The sequence below is a fragment of the Astyanax mexicanus genome, chromosome 18 (genome assembly GCF_023375975.1).
Source record: "Astyanax mexicanus isolate ESR-SI-001 chromosome 18, AstMex3_surface, whole genome shotgun sequence".
Classification (NCBI taxonomy): Eukaryota; Metazoa; Chordata; class Actinopteri; order Characiformes; family Acestrorhamphidae; genus Astyanax; species Astyanax mexicanus.
Genome location: NC_064425.1, coordinates 15,931,949 through 15,948,267, shown reverse-complemented (window position 1 = coordinate 15,948,267; position 16,319 = coordinate 15,931,949). Strand labels below are relative to the sequence as shown.

The following is a 16,319-nucleotide window of genomic DNA, read 5'->3' as shown; positions in this document are numbered from 1 at the left end:
TTTTGGTACCTTAAGGAGCATCCTTCTTTCAGATAAAGTTAATTATATATCTTTGTTAAAGAAAAAAGACTTGTCAGCCTCAAGTCTTATTTTTCATGTTTAAATGTTATAGTAGGATAGAGTTCAGTTTGTTAAGGCTCTAATTGTTCTATTATTTTTTACATGACTGTTCCTGTATTTTTTTATTATTATTTTCTTATGTTGCACATTGCTGTTTTAATAGTGCACACTGCTGCTACCAAAAAAAGCCACTAGATGGCATTACATATATATCTTGATTAAATTATTTAAATTTGACAATTAGTGCCTTCTGTGGTGTATTACAGATCACTTGTATCACTTTGCATCACTTATATCAAGCCCTCGTTTTGAAATAGGCCTCTCTGCTGTAAAAAAAAAAAAAGAAAATCGATAATCGAATCAAATTGTGTCCCTAATATCAGATATTAAATCGAATCAAGGATTTAGAGAATCGTGACACCCCTATACCATACCCTACCCTACCCTACCATACCATACCATAACCAGCCTTTCACATATCCATCTGTATGATATGATCTGGCACACTCCTTTCCCAAACCTCAAAAGCTCATCATTGCACAAAACATCCGCAGGAACATCATGAATTATAATATTTGCATAATCTGAGTCGCACGTTTTTAGCATCAGCCTCTTGCTGGTGTTAATGATTTTCAGTGGTTTGCCTGCTGTGCCAGCGCTGATGCTTCCTGTGAGTCTTCACACGTCTGTAAGCACATGAACGTGAAAATGAAATCATAATGTGCCACAGCCACTTCAGCTTAATCTGAACTGAAAAACGTATTTCATTTCATTAAAATCCTTAAAAGAGATCTTTAATGAGGTTGTGGATTTTTTTTAGACGCCACTGGTGACGTAGATGCAAATGCACACACACACAGCTTTTATCTTTTTCATGTAGAGAAATACTGCCAATAGAATAGGACTCATTGGAGCACATGTAGGTGAACCTATGGGCACCATGCCTAGTGCCAGACATTGAGCTGTGGAGCTGTGAAACTGTGTTATCTGTAATGATGCTGGGGTGGAGATCATCCAACATCCTGACCTCACTAGTTCTGTTAACACTGAATGCAGTCACATTCTCACAGCAATTTCTTAAGGGTCTCGCCACAGTTTTAATCTGCATTTAAATGTGTGATTACTGTATTCACACCTGCCCAAATGAATCACACAAAGAGAACCAGAGTCTGATTTAACTGGATTATAAGTGTAAATGAGACCAGGATTAGTTATAAAAAATGTTATATAACATATTTTATGATGATCACATTCTTGCACACTGTTAAAGACGCAGGACGCAGTTTGTGGCTGGGAGTGTTAAACACTGTATCTTTACACATCTAATCTGTGCAAATATCAGCAGACATCACATGTTTATTTTACTGTGTATATTGACTTTTTTATGTGGTTGGGAAATCGTCGAGTCATGCAGGAGACCTGCTGTAGCATTTATGTTTCCTCAAACTACTGAACACATATAATTTTTTAAGAATATCATGTGTGAGGTCCTGTCTAGCTTGCTTTGATATTTCTGATAAGGGTGGTTGGAAGGTTCTTAGCTTTTCCGGAAAACCGGGAATTAGTTTTTGAACTTTGCTCCACCTAATAATTAAACCTGCTCCACGCACAGCATCTGTTCAGTGATGTGTAATGTCTGTTAGCTTATATTTAACTGCTTTATAGCCTACAGAGACTCGCCTACTGAGGTTAATACCCAAGAGTTTCAGGCCAGGGATGGAGTGACCCATATTATGTGAGGAGGAAGTGGTTTGGGTCTTAAGTGGAATGCAAAGAAAATCACATGACAGCTCCCAGTATTTGAATTAAAGTTGATTTTGCAGGTTAATGTAAAGGAGAATTCTGCTGCTTAGCTAGTATACACTGAGCAGTGTTAAGCACCTAATACGAAATTGTGTTTTTTTTTTTTTGGTTACAGATTAATAACAGGTATTGTTTTAGGCAGTGAAGTTTGAATATTGACTTTGGGTGTAGTAAAACATGATAAAGAGTACTAACATTTGTTCAATAGCCTATCTCTGCACTCCTGCAGCTTTCTGAGATCCAGTAATTTTGTCTTTTTTTGCCCAGCTCTGTTTACAATGAGCACTTCAGGGCATCCAGTTGCCCCTGCAGATAATTCACTTTTTTCACTGTTACACCTCATTGAGTGTACCTGTGTGCCCTGAGATTTAAAACGAGACGTAAATAACTTTAAATGTGCATAAGAAGCTTTAAAAAACACTGTTTACAACCTGTAGTGTGGCCTAATCTCTGGGCGCCGCCAGTACTATACTGATCATGACTTACTTTAAGAAGGCGGCGCCCAAGAATTAGCATACACTAAAGGTTGTAAACAGTATTTTTAATAAGCTTTTAATAAGCTTAATAAGCTTCAAAGCTTAATGCTTTGAAGCTTAATGCTTCGTTTTAAATGTCAGGGCTCTCTGGATTCTACCAATGAAGTGTGGAGCTATTTTGAACCTGGATAACAGTGTAAAAAGCGATTTATCTGCAGGGGCAACTGGATGCCCTGAAGTGCCCATTGTAAACAGAGCTGGGCAAAAAGCACAAAATTACTGGATCTTGGAAAGCTGCGGGAGAACAGTGATTGGCTACTCAACAAAGGTTAGTACTCCTTTATCATGTTAAATCCATTTATCATGAGTTAAATCCATTCACACTAAATAGACATTTACTCATCCACTATTATTAATGGATATGTACACGTGTGTACATACAGATGTTTTAAATTACTCTCCTACTGCTCACTGTGATGGTTGACATAAAGCATGAATGCGTCTGATTGGCTGCTTTCTGCTCCAGCCTCTGCACCTCACTGATCCTGAGCATAGATGTACTGTTTAAAATTCATCAGTAAAAAGGTGGACTGAGGTGAACGGGCCTCTGGTTCTTCATATCCTCAGGAAGGGGAACCAGTTTACAGGGTCAAGTGATCATCATATGAAAACAGCAGGATGTAAGTTCAGGCATGACCGGTTTAACAAACTGTGAGCTCATTGTTTGCTCGGTATAACTGCACTGCGTGGAAGGTTACCCGGACGTTTCTCTGGACGCTGGTTCTGTTCATTGATTCAGAGTGTGGAAAATGTTGACAAGGGTACAACACAGGCATTGTATAAACTGATGACGGCCATAACTGGAAACTGATTCCTCCTGAAGTTTATGAATATTCAATACACTCCCAAAGTACTGGAACAGTGAGGCCAAGCACATTATTTCTGCTGTAGACTGTAAACACTTGGGTTTGACAATTAACAATAAATAAATATTAGCTTTTAGCTTTTATTTCCAGGTAGTTTCCTCTGAATCTGATACACAGTTCAGAAGATAGCACCTTTTATCTGAACCCACTTAATTTTCTTTTAAGCAAAAGTATTGGGACATGTGACTGTAAGGTGTGTGTGTTGTTGCACAGGTGTGTCCTGATACATTATTCAAACAACAAACCGTTCTAAATGTCTACATTACATTTCAGGTTTGAGTTTTGCCTGTGCTGTCTGCAGTGCATTTATAGTTGAAGGAGTAAACAACATGAAAATCAGAGAGCTGTCTATGGGTGAAGCTGAGAGAACCATTGCACAAATATTGGCCATAGCCAGAACAACAGTTTGGAATGTCCTAAAGAAGAAAGTCATCACTGGTGTGCTAAGTAACAGATGTTAAACACGTAGACCAAGGAAAACCACAGCAGTTAGACAGACACATTGTGAGTGCTGTAAATAAACAACTGTTAGTGACATCAGCAACAACCTCCAGAGGGCACAAGTAAAGATATCATAATCTACAGTTCACAGAAGACTTAAAGCAAAGTACAGAAAATGCACACTACTATTAAGCAATAGGATTAGGAAGACAAAGACAAAGATGAGACCAAAGATTAACCTTTGGTTTACCTATGTGATGGAAAGGCTAAAGTTATGAGGCTAAAAAAGATCCCAAACATACAAGCTCATCTGTGAAACACTAAAAAGGTAATGTCATGGTTGAGCTTGGCTTCTTCTGGGACAGGGTCGTTAATCTTCATTGATTATGTCACGCATAATGGCCGCAGTATAATAAATTTAGAAGTCTCCAATTTTTTTTTTCTCTGTCAATTTGAAGAAAAACCTAAAATGAACTGTATGTGATGGAATGTCACTGTGCATGGGTTTTATATTATTCATTCTTTTACATTTTCACTGGCTGGATATTTAGATTTTTTAAAATATTCAGTTCATTTCATACCAGGACCTCAACAAATAGGCCTATAACTGTTATGTTGATCTGATAAGGAAGATTGTTTGGAGTTATCCATCCAGGAAGTTCTGTATTTGTTAGTTTACAGTTTATGATTATGTTGAACATTAATTGACCTTTGATAACCTATTTTGATTTCCTCTGTCATACCTAACTGACATTCTGTTTATGCTGATTGCTTCTGTTTTCATGCTCATAGAAAATGTGACAAGCTGACATGCAAGCTGGGTGGATTAAAGCTGTTTTATCTTTTTTTTTTTTTATCTGCTTTAGTAATATTTATAGCTCGCGCATCTAAATTTCCATGTCCCCTATGCTCTCAGTACAGCTTTTATACATCCTTTCAAGATTAAATGTACTCAATCAATTAAATAGAATCCACTGTATGGACCGACTGATTGGGGCACCTACACATACAAGTACAGGAGCTTAGGATATCCCATTCTAAATCTATCTATATTACTGATACATGGAGTCAGATTAGATCATAGATTCCAAGATCATCATATATAAATTGTCGTGGTGAAGAGAGAGCTGAGCCAAAAAGCAAAGGTCTCGATTTACTGGTCGATCTACGTTCCTACCCTCATCTATGGCCACGAGCTTTGGGTGCTGTCCGAAAGAACGAGATCACGGATACAAGCGGCCGTAATGAGTTTCCTCCGCAGGGTGTCTGGGCTCTCCCTTAGAGATAAGGTGAGAAGCTCGGTCATCCGGCAGGGATTGGAGTAGAGCCGCTGCTTCTCCACATCGAGAGGAGCTAGTTGAGGTGGCTTGGGCATCTGATTAGGATGCCTCCTGGACGCCTCCCTGGTGAGGTGTTCCGAGCACATCCCACCGGGAGGAGGCCCAGGGGAAGACCCAGGACACGCTGGAGGGACTATGTCTCTCGGCTGGCCTGGGAACGCCTCGGAATTCCCCCGAATGAGCTGTCCCATTTTTTAGGCTTTATTTTTTTGCCACAAGATTCGAAGTCTTCTGGGGTTTTCAGAGCTTGTTACTTCCACTTGTGTGAGCTAGTGAAAGAGAGGAGAAACACGATTCCTCTTTGTTCACAAGGGGTTTGGTGTCCGGTGTGTGTTTTTGTATGGGGTTCCAGCACTCATAGCCATGGCAACTCCCCTGAGGCATCTGGTCTGAGACAGAACTGCCTGCCACTGCAAACACTCACTGTTGTCTCTCTGTCACTGAGCAATATGACCAGTGTCTGCCCAGGCAGATACCGGCCGGTCTTTTGTTTTGTGGCACATTTTCTTAACAGAGTCTGTATTTAAGGCGTGTGAAGCTGGATTAGGTTGCTTTGTTCGTTCAAACATCAGTTTTGCAGCCTCACAGGTGAAACTATTAGGCTACGTTCACACAGCACACAGGGAAAGTGGCTCAAATCTTATCTTCTCATGGTACGTTGACATTACCAGGCTGAAGTGACTCAATTCTGATTTTTTTGCTCTTTTTCATGGCTGTGTGAACGTGCCAAATCCATTTTTTTTTCCAAATTAGATCTGAGCTACTTCCATATGTGATCCATTGACGTGCAACATGAATGTGAACGGTCAAATCTGAATTCATGCATCTTTTTGTTTTGACGCATACGCCACGTGCTTCTCTCTTGTACACATCACACATCTCTTGGTGCAGCTGTGCAGCTAAAGCTGCAAAAACAGCAAAAGCAAGCAGCCTGGCCTTTTTTATTTTACCTCCTCGACCTGAGCATGAACTTCAGACCAGCTGTTTTCTCTCACCTCAAGCAAAAGATGCTACACATATGAACTGCTAAGGCATCCATTTTTATCTTTATAAAGATAAGTTGTCTTTCAAATATGACGTTTTTTGTTGTTTGTGAATAAAGTGACATTTACATACGTCAATGTGTATATCAATGTGCAGCATATCATTATATATCAATGTGCAGCATGTGAGGCGTTTCAGGGACTGATTTGTTCATATTATACACGGATACTGATCACTTACATTTGTGAATGTGAACGGTCAAGATAGCTAAATCTGATCTAAGCAAAAAGTCAGATTTGAGCAGTGTGGCTTGTAATGAGAACGTAGCCTCAGTCTCATCAAATCAGATGTTTATTTTAGACTGTTCACGCTATTTTTGTAACATGACACATATCAGATATTAGTCTTTTTGCTCTAAAAAGAGTAACACTTCACGTGAAGTTTCGGTTTCGACTTCATGAGCATTACAGAAACAACCAGTGTCTGACAGCTGGGCTTATCACTGAAAATGTGTTTGAGCTCACTGTAAAAAGAGCATGTTATTCAGTCATGGACACTTCTTTAGCTTTTATTTTTTGGTGCCCATTTTATTACAAACATGAAGCAGTATTTATGAGGTTTGTTACGTCTTATAAGATCATCCTGCTACTAAAACCATGACCTGAAAAGCAGTTTCCTTGTTGTTTGAATTATATTGAATTGTAGAATTTGTTTTTTCTACACAGGTGGGATGCAGGACTACAATTACTTGAGTGGGAACTGCCTGGAAATCACCATGGAACTGAGCTGCTGCAAGTATCCTCCCGCTGCACAGTTACAAACAGAGTGGGAAAACAACAGAGAAGCACTGCTGGCTTACATGGAGAAGGTGCAGATATTTAAATGTCAATAAATGCTGCAAATGCGTACAAGTTACACTTCAAGTATCATTAATATCAAGAAAACTAATCTGGAGAAAGCAAAGTCACATAAAAATGCAATTTTATACGCACCTAGCATTCATTTATAATGTAGACAATTCCAGTCAGTCAAACAAGGGGTGGGCAATATGACTATTCTTTTAGTGTACTGTGAATATTTGTTTATCAGACATTAATATCATGATATCATCAGCACTACTAAAAAAACACAGGGCAACATCACATCACAGCATCACAATTAATTTGTTTTGTCTGCATGTCAAAATATCCCTGTAAATACTGTCTTAGACATGTTTTTTTTTAAATGTCATGATATATATATTTAAATATATGTATATATATATATATATATATATACATGATATACATTTAAATATATATATATATATATTTTTTTTTTTTTTGTATATTGCCCGGCAGTGGATCAGCCCCCTATAGAGGCTGTCTGAAACACATTTAAGCTGCATTATAGTAGTGTAAACACCATCCATCGCTACAAAACTCATTTAAGAGTCATTAACAACTGAAACTTCTCTTAAAAACTAGTTTGCATATTCTGTTAAACAGAGCATTCAGATTTCAGTCTGGTCAACAAGAGAGACATTTGGCTTTTTTTTATTTGTTTATCAGACATTTATATCATGATATCAGCACTAGTAAAAACACAGGTCAACATCACAGCATCACAATTCATTTATTTTTGCCTAAATGTCAAAATATCCCTGTAAATACTGTTTTAAATATGTTTTTAAATGTTATAATGTGTATATATATATATATATATATATATATATATATATATATATATATATATATATATATATATATATATATAATTTTTTTTCCCCACATTGCACGGCAGAGGATCAGCCCCTTATAGAGGCTGTCTGAAACACATTTTAGCTACATTATAGTAGTTTAAACACATCTGTCTCTGCAAAATTCATTTAAGACTCATTAACAACTGAAACTTTCCAACTCTCCAAAACTGCAACAAGCTAGTTTGCATATTCTGTTAAACAGAGCATTCAGATTTCAGTCTGATCAAAAAGAGATGCATTTGATTATTAAGTGTAAATGCTCGAGTTTAATTTATGCCTTGAAAGTACTTTGGTTCTGGACTGAGAAGCTTTCCCTTGAGGACAATTCCTGAGATTTTTAACAAAACACCAACAGTGAACTTACTGTATTTCTTGTCTTGCAGCATTTACACTTGTGACATCTTGACTGTTTGTAAGAACTTTCCTGCTGATATTACATGAAACAATTGTGTGCTTCCAACTAAAACTGATTATTAAACATATTTTCCTTTACATAAAAACGCACATTTAAATGTGCCTTATTTGTATTTGCATTCCTTCATATATTAAGGCATTTAGAAAAATTATACAATTTTATAAAATATCAGTAATAAAATATATATAAATATAGATTTCTCCTAAATGTGAGAAAATGGTTACTTATTGAAAAGGCTCGTTTGTAACCAGCTTCAGAGGCTTTAAAACTGTTTGTTCTTGCAATTTCAGGTTCACATCGGAGTTCGGGGTTTTGTCAGGGAGGCTGGGAGTGGGAAGCCTCTCTCTGATGCAATGATCATGGTGGCAGGCATTAACCACAATGTGAGCACTGCACAATTTGGTGATTATTATCGACTGCTGCTGCCTGGCACCTACAATATCACAGCTGTAGCCTCTGGGTAAGTAGCTCCATGCCCTGACCTTCAGTAGTCACCACACCTCCACCATAAACATCAAAAAAGCTATCAGTTTAATGAAGCTTTACTAGAGTAATCAGGCTTGTTTAGTAGTTTATTGTAATCACTAGGAAAAATAATGATGTATTTATGTGTTTTACTCACTAAATATTTTTCTTTTCATCTGAAATCTGAAATCAAGGGTGTTAAAAGAGACTTTATCTTGCTTTGCTTCGAGTAACTGTCTCTACTGTCCAAGAAAGACTAGATTTTACTGAATTTTAGCACATTGCTGTGAGAATTTGGTTGCATTTAGCGACAATGATGTTGGTTAAGTCAGAATGTTGGATGATCAACATCATTCCTCCTTACCAATTTTTTATTCACATATTTTTAAGGAGTCTAGTGGGTTTAGGGAGTTTCATGTTGACTACTCTTAAGATTTTCACAACAGTGTGTCTCACAAGCATGTCCTTGTTTGTTTCAGTTGCGTACCCATGACCATAACCAATGTTCAGGTATCTGAAGGCAAAGCTACAGAACTTAACTTCACTCTAGCACTGTTAAACTCTGAGACCATCAGCCAGACAGCCACTCCCTTACCAACACCCTCCACCACTGCCGCCCCGATCAGCAGCGGCAACAACACCAGGGCTTCCACCGACATCACAGGAACAGCAGAGGAGGGCTCCAGTAGCAGCACAGGATCACCAGAGCCAAAGCCCCTGCAGCCCCAGGAGTTCCGCCATCACCACTACAGCGACATGGAGCTGTTTATGCAGAAGTTCAGCAGCAAGTACCCCTCCATTACACGCCTCTACTCCATCGGCAAGTCTGTGGAGAATCGCATGCTCTGGGTGATGGAGATCTCCGACAACCCGGGGGAGCACGAACAAGGTACCACTGCTTACACAAAACTGACTGATATTCCATGAAAGGATTCTGATTCAATATATCTCAATATATGAAGCACTAAAATTCTTACTTAGATATGCAGTTAGCTGTTTAATATTTACTTTTTTTTTGCACTATAAGGTGCATTTAAAATCCTATAATTTTCCCCAAAAATCATCGCCTTATAATCCGGTGCGCCTTATATATGAATTTTACCAGTCAGGTTGTAAGAGGCAGTATTATCATTAGCCGCTAACCACGCAAAATTCTAGATCTTTGGCTGCTCAGAGATGAGTATTATCAGCCTGTACCCTGCTGCTAAACCTGGCTAGCACTGCTGGAGAAGTATTAGCATTAGCCTATAACCACAGCGCTAGCTCTTTTGCCATTCAGAGGTGAGTATATTGGACTGTAGCCTGCGTTTTTACCATGTTAAAATGAACTATGTTGGACGAACCGTTAGCTAATATCGCTCTGGCTTACCGGAACACTCTGGAACACATGCTTATACTCCAGCTTTAGTGGAAATCTGGAGATCTAAGCTTACAGGAAATAAACAGAAGCCTTTACTCACCAAAATAAACAGTTTGCAGTAGAGAAATCTGTGTAGATTTACATGTAGCGCTCATTTGACTTGTCTGACTTGTCTAAAATTTTTTTTTTTTTTTTTTTTAATTACAGTTTTGTTTACTTAACTTTACAGGTCTCGCCACAAGCAGGTGTGCCTTATGTATGAAAATAGACTGGAAATTAGACGTTTATTGATGTTTAGTGCGCTATAATCCGGTGCACCTTATACTGTAACATACTTCACACATAGATTTTCACCATTTTATATCATATATTGCTATTTCTCTAAATAGAGCTCCGTAAAGTTCCAGTGTTGATTCCAAACAAGACCAATTTTGACATTTGGGATGTCGTTCAACACCCTACTGAAATGTCTTGCATGGCTATTTTTTTTTCCCCATCTAGTCCGACACATTCTTCATAATGTTTCTTGATATATCTTCTTTGACACAGAGACATGTGCCCACAGTCATTTTTGTGTTGCTATTGTTGACAATTTCGTGATCCTCCTCTCTGATAACCCACAAATTCACACAATAAGTGTAAATTGTCCTGTGTCTAGTCTTGGATTGCACAGCCTTTTGCATTAAAAAGAAAATAGGCTTAATCCCTGTCTGGAAAACTGACTCTCACTGCCCAGATAAGGAGCTGTTTTATTCAATTTTTTACAGATGCCTAAAACATCTGCACAGTAAGGTACATTTTAAATCCATTTTTATGGGTTAAAATAAAACTAGTAATGTTCTTTGTCCTTACTGCCTGTCAGCTTAATTATAGCACAACAGCAAACCCTCAGGATAGTGTTCCAGAATGATCACTGCATTCTGTATTAAAATAAGTCACTGATCTCTTCTAGGTGAACCAGAGTTTAAGTACATCGGTAACATGCACGGCAACGAGGTGGTGGGACGAGAGCTGCTGCTTAACCTGATCGAGTATCTCTGCCGTAATTATGGCACCGACCGCGAGGTCACCCAGCTTGTCAACACCACCCGCATTCACATCATGCCCTCCATGAATCCAGATGGCTATGAAGTTGCCCAAGAGGGTAAGGAGGAATTGAGGGTTGTTTTCCATTCACACTGCAAAAATATTATTATATTAATATTATTAAATAGTAAAATCAACAAATGCATAATAAATGCATGTTATTTTTCACAGGAGATATCGCTGGTTACCAGGGACGCAACAACAGCAACAACTACGACCTGAACCGCAACTTTCCTGATCAGTTTAAAACAATCACAGATCCCAGGCAGCCTGAGACTATAGCTGTGATGGACTGGGTGAAAAGATACCCGTTTGTGCTGTCTGCTAACCTGCATGGAGGTAAGTCTTTACTCCAGATCTACAACCCCCCAAAAAAAACATGCTTCTTACATTTCCTACAAGTGTTTCTTACAATTATTTTAACTTTTATTTTATTGCAGACAGCAAGAAACCAATGATATTTCATATTTTGTCCGCTCAGCTTTTTAATTTGACAATATATGTGCATTTCCACGTTTTGAGGCTTGCAACACATCCCAATGTGGTCAAATAGAAAGACACTATTTAACAACACTTTGACGTTTTGGTAACGTGTAGTGTGTGTGCAGTGTGTGGTTTTGCAATGTCTTGTTAAAAAATGCATAGACATCCCTGGAAAAGATGTTGTCTTAGAGGCAGCATGTGTTGCCTTAAGACCTAAATACATTTATGGCATTAATTCTGCCATTACAGAAGTGTACAGACACAACCCCATACCATGATGGACACTGACTGACTGATAATGGTCTGGAAGTTTCTTTTCTTCTTTGATCGGAAAAATATTGCATCCGTTTCTCAAAAAAAAAAAAAGAATCTGAAATCATTTAATAATATTGTAGAGCATCGAGGGAGAAATGGGAAAATATGGATTTAAAACGTAGGCATATGGATTTAAAACATTTTTTTAAAATAATTTGTTACTAACTGGAGATCCTCTGCTTATCTATATTTCTCATCTTTTTTTCATGGAGACTGCTTCACATGTTTGAAATCACATCTTTATTTAGCCCTTAAGTCCCCTCCAATCCAACTTCTTCAGAATGTGTTGCAGGCCTGAAATGCAGAAATGCTTCACTAGATAAAATGAGAGACCTTAAGGTCATACAGTCTGTAATAGAAATAAAGTCAATGAAAGAAACACTGATTTATTGTTCTTCTCCTTTCTGTCCGAAATTTTTCTAATTTGAGATTGTAAATAAATACCAGATAAACTCAAATTGTTGAATTTTTTTTTATTGCTATATCATTTTATTTTTAGGTTCTTTGGTGGTGAATTATCCCTTTGATGATGACCCAGACGGCATTAGCCAGTACAGCAAGTCTCCAGATGATGCCGTGTTTCAAATGCTTGCCACTGCTTACTCCAAGGTGAGACTGACCTGTTCCTGTTACTGGTTCCTTCTTGATTCTTAGTACACTGACTCATTAATCCCTTTGTTCATTATTCAGTTGCCCTTTGGCAAAACAGTCTTTTATGTGTATTTTATGTGTTTCAGGAAAACACACTCATGCACAATGGCCACCCTTGTCCAGAAATTGCAGTATACCCAGACGAGTACTTTAAGGATGGGATCACCAATGGAGCTCAGTGGTACAATGTACCTGGTAAGTGGCGGATTAAGGAACATAAATTCTAAATTATCTACCTGAAAGTACTGATTAAACTTTACAAAAAAACACATTCTATGGCCAAGGATTTTTCAGCAGCAGCATAAAGCCCACATTCCACTACTTCCTGGGATTGTAGTGTAGCATTGCAAATCAGAAAGCTGCTATTTAGAGTGCAGCATCAACTTATTTTATGTTTGGTATCAGGTGACTCAGTTTATTATATTTTTACAGACTGGCTGTTTTTAAAAATATAACAAGCTGAAATATACAAGCTGTAAAGGACTAGGATAGTAACTTTACCAAAAGACTGACTGACTTTTTCTGTGTAATTCTTAATTCATATATGATCTACTGTGGCTTTCTCTGATCTCAATATGGCTTGGGCAATGCTAAAATCACTATTCCAAACTGTACAGTGCGCAAGACTTTTATTCTTTTTTACTTTTACCAGATGAGGATATACTTTAGAGTAGTCAGAGGAGAGGAGTCGGAGGAGTTTTGATGGGAGCCATGATGCTCCTTCTCTTACTCACTGAATGCATCTCATCCAGGAGGGGGAAAAAACAATGTCCACCCACACTTAAAACTGATTGGCTGACTCACAGACTCTTTGCAGACAACAGACCAATCAGAACCCTCTCTGTTTTACATGCGCTTCATTAAATATGCACACAAGGGGAGCACCTTTCTCTCCCTCTCAGTCTCTTTGGCACATGTGATTAGAAAAACTAAAATCTGTTTCACCTGCATGCACTTTTGTGTTCACCATTGGACCATTCATTCTAGATTCTTGGAGATTTTATCTGACTTGTGGGCATCAGGGAGCTGTTATTGATATGCGGTAGACCTGAGACTTTATTCATCACACTTCCTGTATCTCTCATTTCAAATTAAAAGTTCTCTGCAAAGTTTCCTCATTGCGATTTGTGGCTGCTGTAGTAAAAACACTGATTCTATAGCTGAGTGCAAGAGTTGTGGTGATCCAGATGGAGTAAAGGACAGAAGTTAAGCAATGCTTGACTCTAGCACTAGTGGCTAAGTTTTCTGGCTTTCTCCTCCAGGTGGAATGCAGGACTGGAACTATATCAACACTAACTGCTTCGAGTTGACTATTGAATTGGGCTGTGAGAAGTATCCTCTAGCAGACGAGCTGCCGCGCTACTGGGAGCAGAACCGTAGATCTCTGCTACAGTTCATCCACCAGGTCGGCCTGTCTGTCCACTGTCTGTGTGTCTGTCTTTTTTTCCTCACTCTCTGTCTTTTCTTCATAACTTTATAAATTTCATTGTGCATTTCTATTCTTCGTCTGTAGGTCCACAGAGGAGTGAAAGGGTTGGTGACGGACAGTAAGGATGGGACTGGCATCCCCAATGCCACCATTACTGTAGAAGGAATTGATCATTCAGTCACCACCAACAAGGCTGGTGACTACTGGCGTCTGCTCGTCCCTGGGAAGTACCACCTGACTGTTTCGGCACAAGGGTAAAACGCATTTATTTACTATGAATTATTAATTAAAATAAATGATGGACTCTCATGAAGTGACTCAGAATGGCAGCTGGTGATCCTTAGTTTGTGGTCATGCGTCACATGTGTCCAGAAGGCCTGGTGACATGGTGTGGGGTACAGTGGTCCTACCCTGAACGCACTTTCTGGTACACCATTTCAAGAGGACAACGCTTGTCCACATACTGCTGCTGTCTCAAGAGCTTGTCTTGGAGACACCGATACTAGGCCTTGGCCAGCAGCATGAATATTCAAGCTGCATAAGATAAATTATCACAGGACACCATTCGGAACCTCTACAATGCCATGACCAATGGCACGATATATATGTAACTAATTTCGGTCAGTTTGATACAATTCCGATATTGATATGAACAGTACAAATGGTAAAAAAATATTAGCTACATCACTAGCGTCTTTTCACAATAACAGTATTTATTATACTTTGAGGCGCAGGCAAAATACATCAGCAGTGTCAGATTCTGCTGTTCTGCTATTAAAATGCTCTTTCATGTGCAGAACAGTGATTCTTATTTAATTTCTGCTGCACGTCATCCAATGAAACATGATTTGCTTATTGTCGTTATAAGAAAATGTATCACAATGCGATAAAATATTATTATATTGTGTCTATCTCTTGTTACACGTGTGTAACACACTACTTTCTAATCACACTCTCTAATCACATGTTGTTCCAGCTAACCCTTGTCTTGCTTCTGAATAGCATTACAGTCAAATGCTGGGTGCAACTATTTTTGCATTTTTTGATAATTAGTGTATTATTAATAATTAATAATTACATTAAATTAGTTTTTTAAAATCATAAATCATGTGTATTAGCAAGCAATATAATGTTATGACCAAAAAATTGCATTGGTGTGGGGGAGGGGATAAAAACAGGTTTAAAAAGGAAAAAGGGGAAATACTAAATTGTGTGTTGGCTCTTTTTATTTAGTTTTGTACATTTATTTTTTCCATCTATTATTCTTCTGCTCTTTTACTGGATATTGTTTAGGCTTTTTCTCTCATTTGATTTGTCCTGTTTCTCTACGTTCCTGATTTATTATTATTTTTTTCCTCTTTTTTTTCCACTCACTTAATAAAAAAAAAAATATATATATATATATATATATATATATATATATATATATATATATATATTTATATATATAAATACTGTTAAAAAAGTATTGCCTGCGTAATGATTTATAAGTTGACACGTTAATACAAAGTTAAGGTAAAATGTACAATCCAGTGAATGTGTCCTAAGTGTTGCTTTGTTGAAGGTAGATTGGACAGTTATAGTTTAATAGCAGAAATATCATTTTGTAAGTAAAGTATTTTGTATCTCTGTTTTCCATTGTCTTCAGATACACATCTGTTGATACGTATGTGACGGTGCCAAAGGATGGGGTGGTGGTTGAGGATATTAAACTGACCCGCATACGCAGTGATGGTAACAGGCAGACGGCTAAGGGCTCCAGGGTGCATGTGGACGCCAGCGAGGAGGAGTTCCAGAGCTTCATCAAGCAGCTGTCTGTAGGGGGTGGTCTGGACCAGCTGATTCAGGACACGTCGACCACGAGCACAACTTTACGCTACCGGCACTATAAAGAGCTGTCGGAGTTTCTGCGCGGCCTCAACTTTAACTTCCCCAACATCACCTCACTTCAAAGGTAAACAAAGATTATGTATGTATATAATACGTAATGCCATGAGAAAGAGGCAGGAGCCTGGCGCTGAGTGGTCCAGCAGGCTAAAGCGCTGCCACTATGATCGATAGAGATCGCTGGTTCGAATCCCAGTCATGTAGCTTGCCATCAGCTGCTCTTTATGGGTGGGTAGATGGCGCTCTTTCCCCTCATCACTTGTAGGGTAATATCGATCAGCACAAGGTGTCTGTGAGCTGATGTATTGGAACCGAGTCGCTGCGCTTTCCTCCGAGCGCACTGTTGTGCTGCTCGGCTAATGCAGCAGTTCGAAAAAAGAGGCGGAGTCTGACTTCACGTGTCAGAGGAGGCATGTGCTAGTCTTCACCCGCCTGTTGTTGTGGCTCATTTGTGAGC

The 16,319-nt window shown here is 38.5% G+C and overlaps 1 protein-coding gene across 1 annotated transcript in view; it reads left to right on the top strand.

The window, feature by feature from the left end:
- The window catches only part of cpda (carboxypeptidase D, a), a 37,007-nt gene that overhangs the window by 6,795 nt on the left and 13,893 nt on the right, over positions 1 to 16,319 (top strand). Inside the window, exons 3-12 of the mRNA XM_007245930.4 lie at positions 6,756 to 6,898; positions 8,477 to 8,646; positions 9,131 to 9,540; positions 10,964 to 11,155; positions 11,269 to 11,436; positions 12,395 to 12,504; positions 12,633 to 12,741; positions 13,809 to 13,951; positions 14,060 to 14,229; positions 15,624 to 15,929. Of these exons, the coding sequence (XP_007245992.3) occupies positions 6,756 to 6,898; positions 8,477 to 8,646; positions 9,131 to 9,540; positions 10,964 to 11,155; positions 11,269 to 11,436; positions 12,395 to 12,504; positions 12,633 to 12,741; positions 13,809 to 13,951; positions 14,060 to 14,229; positions 15,624 to 15,929 (1,921 nt within the window). The remainder of the gene's footprint in view (positions 1 to 6,755; positions 6,899 to 8,476; positions 8,647 to 9,130; positions 9,541 to 10,963; positions 11,156 to 11,268; positions 11,437 to 12,394; positions 12,505 to 12,632; positions 12,742 to 13,808; positions 13,952 to 14,059; positions 14,230 to 15,623; positions 15,930 to 16,319) is intronic.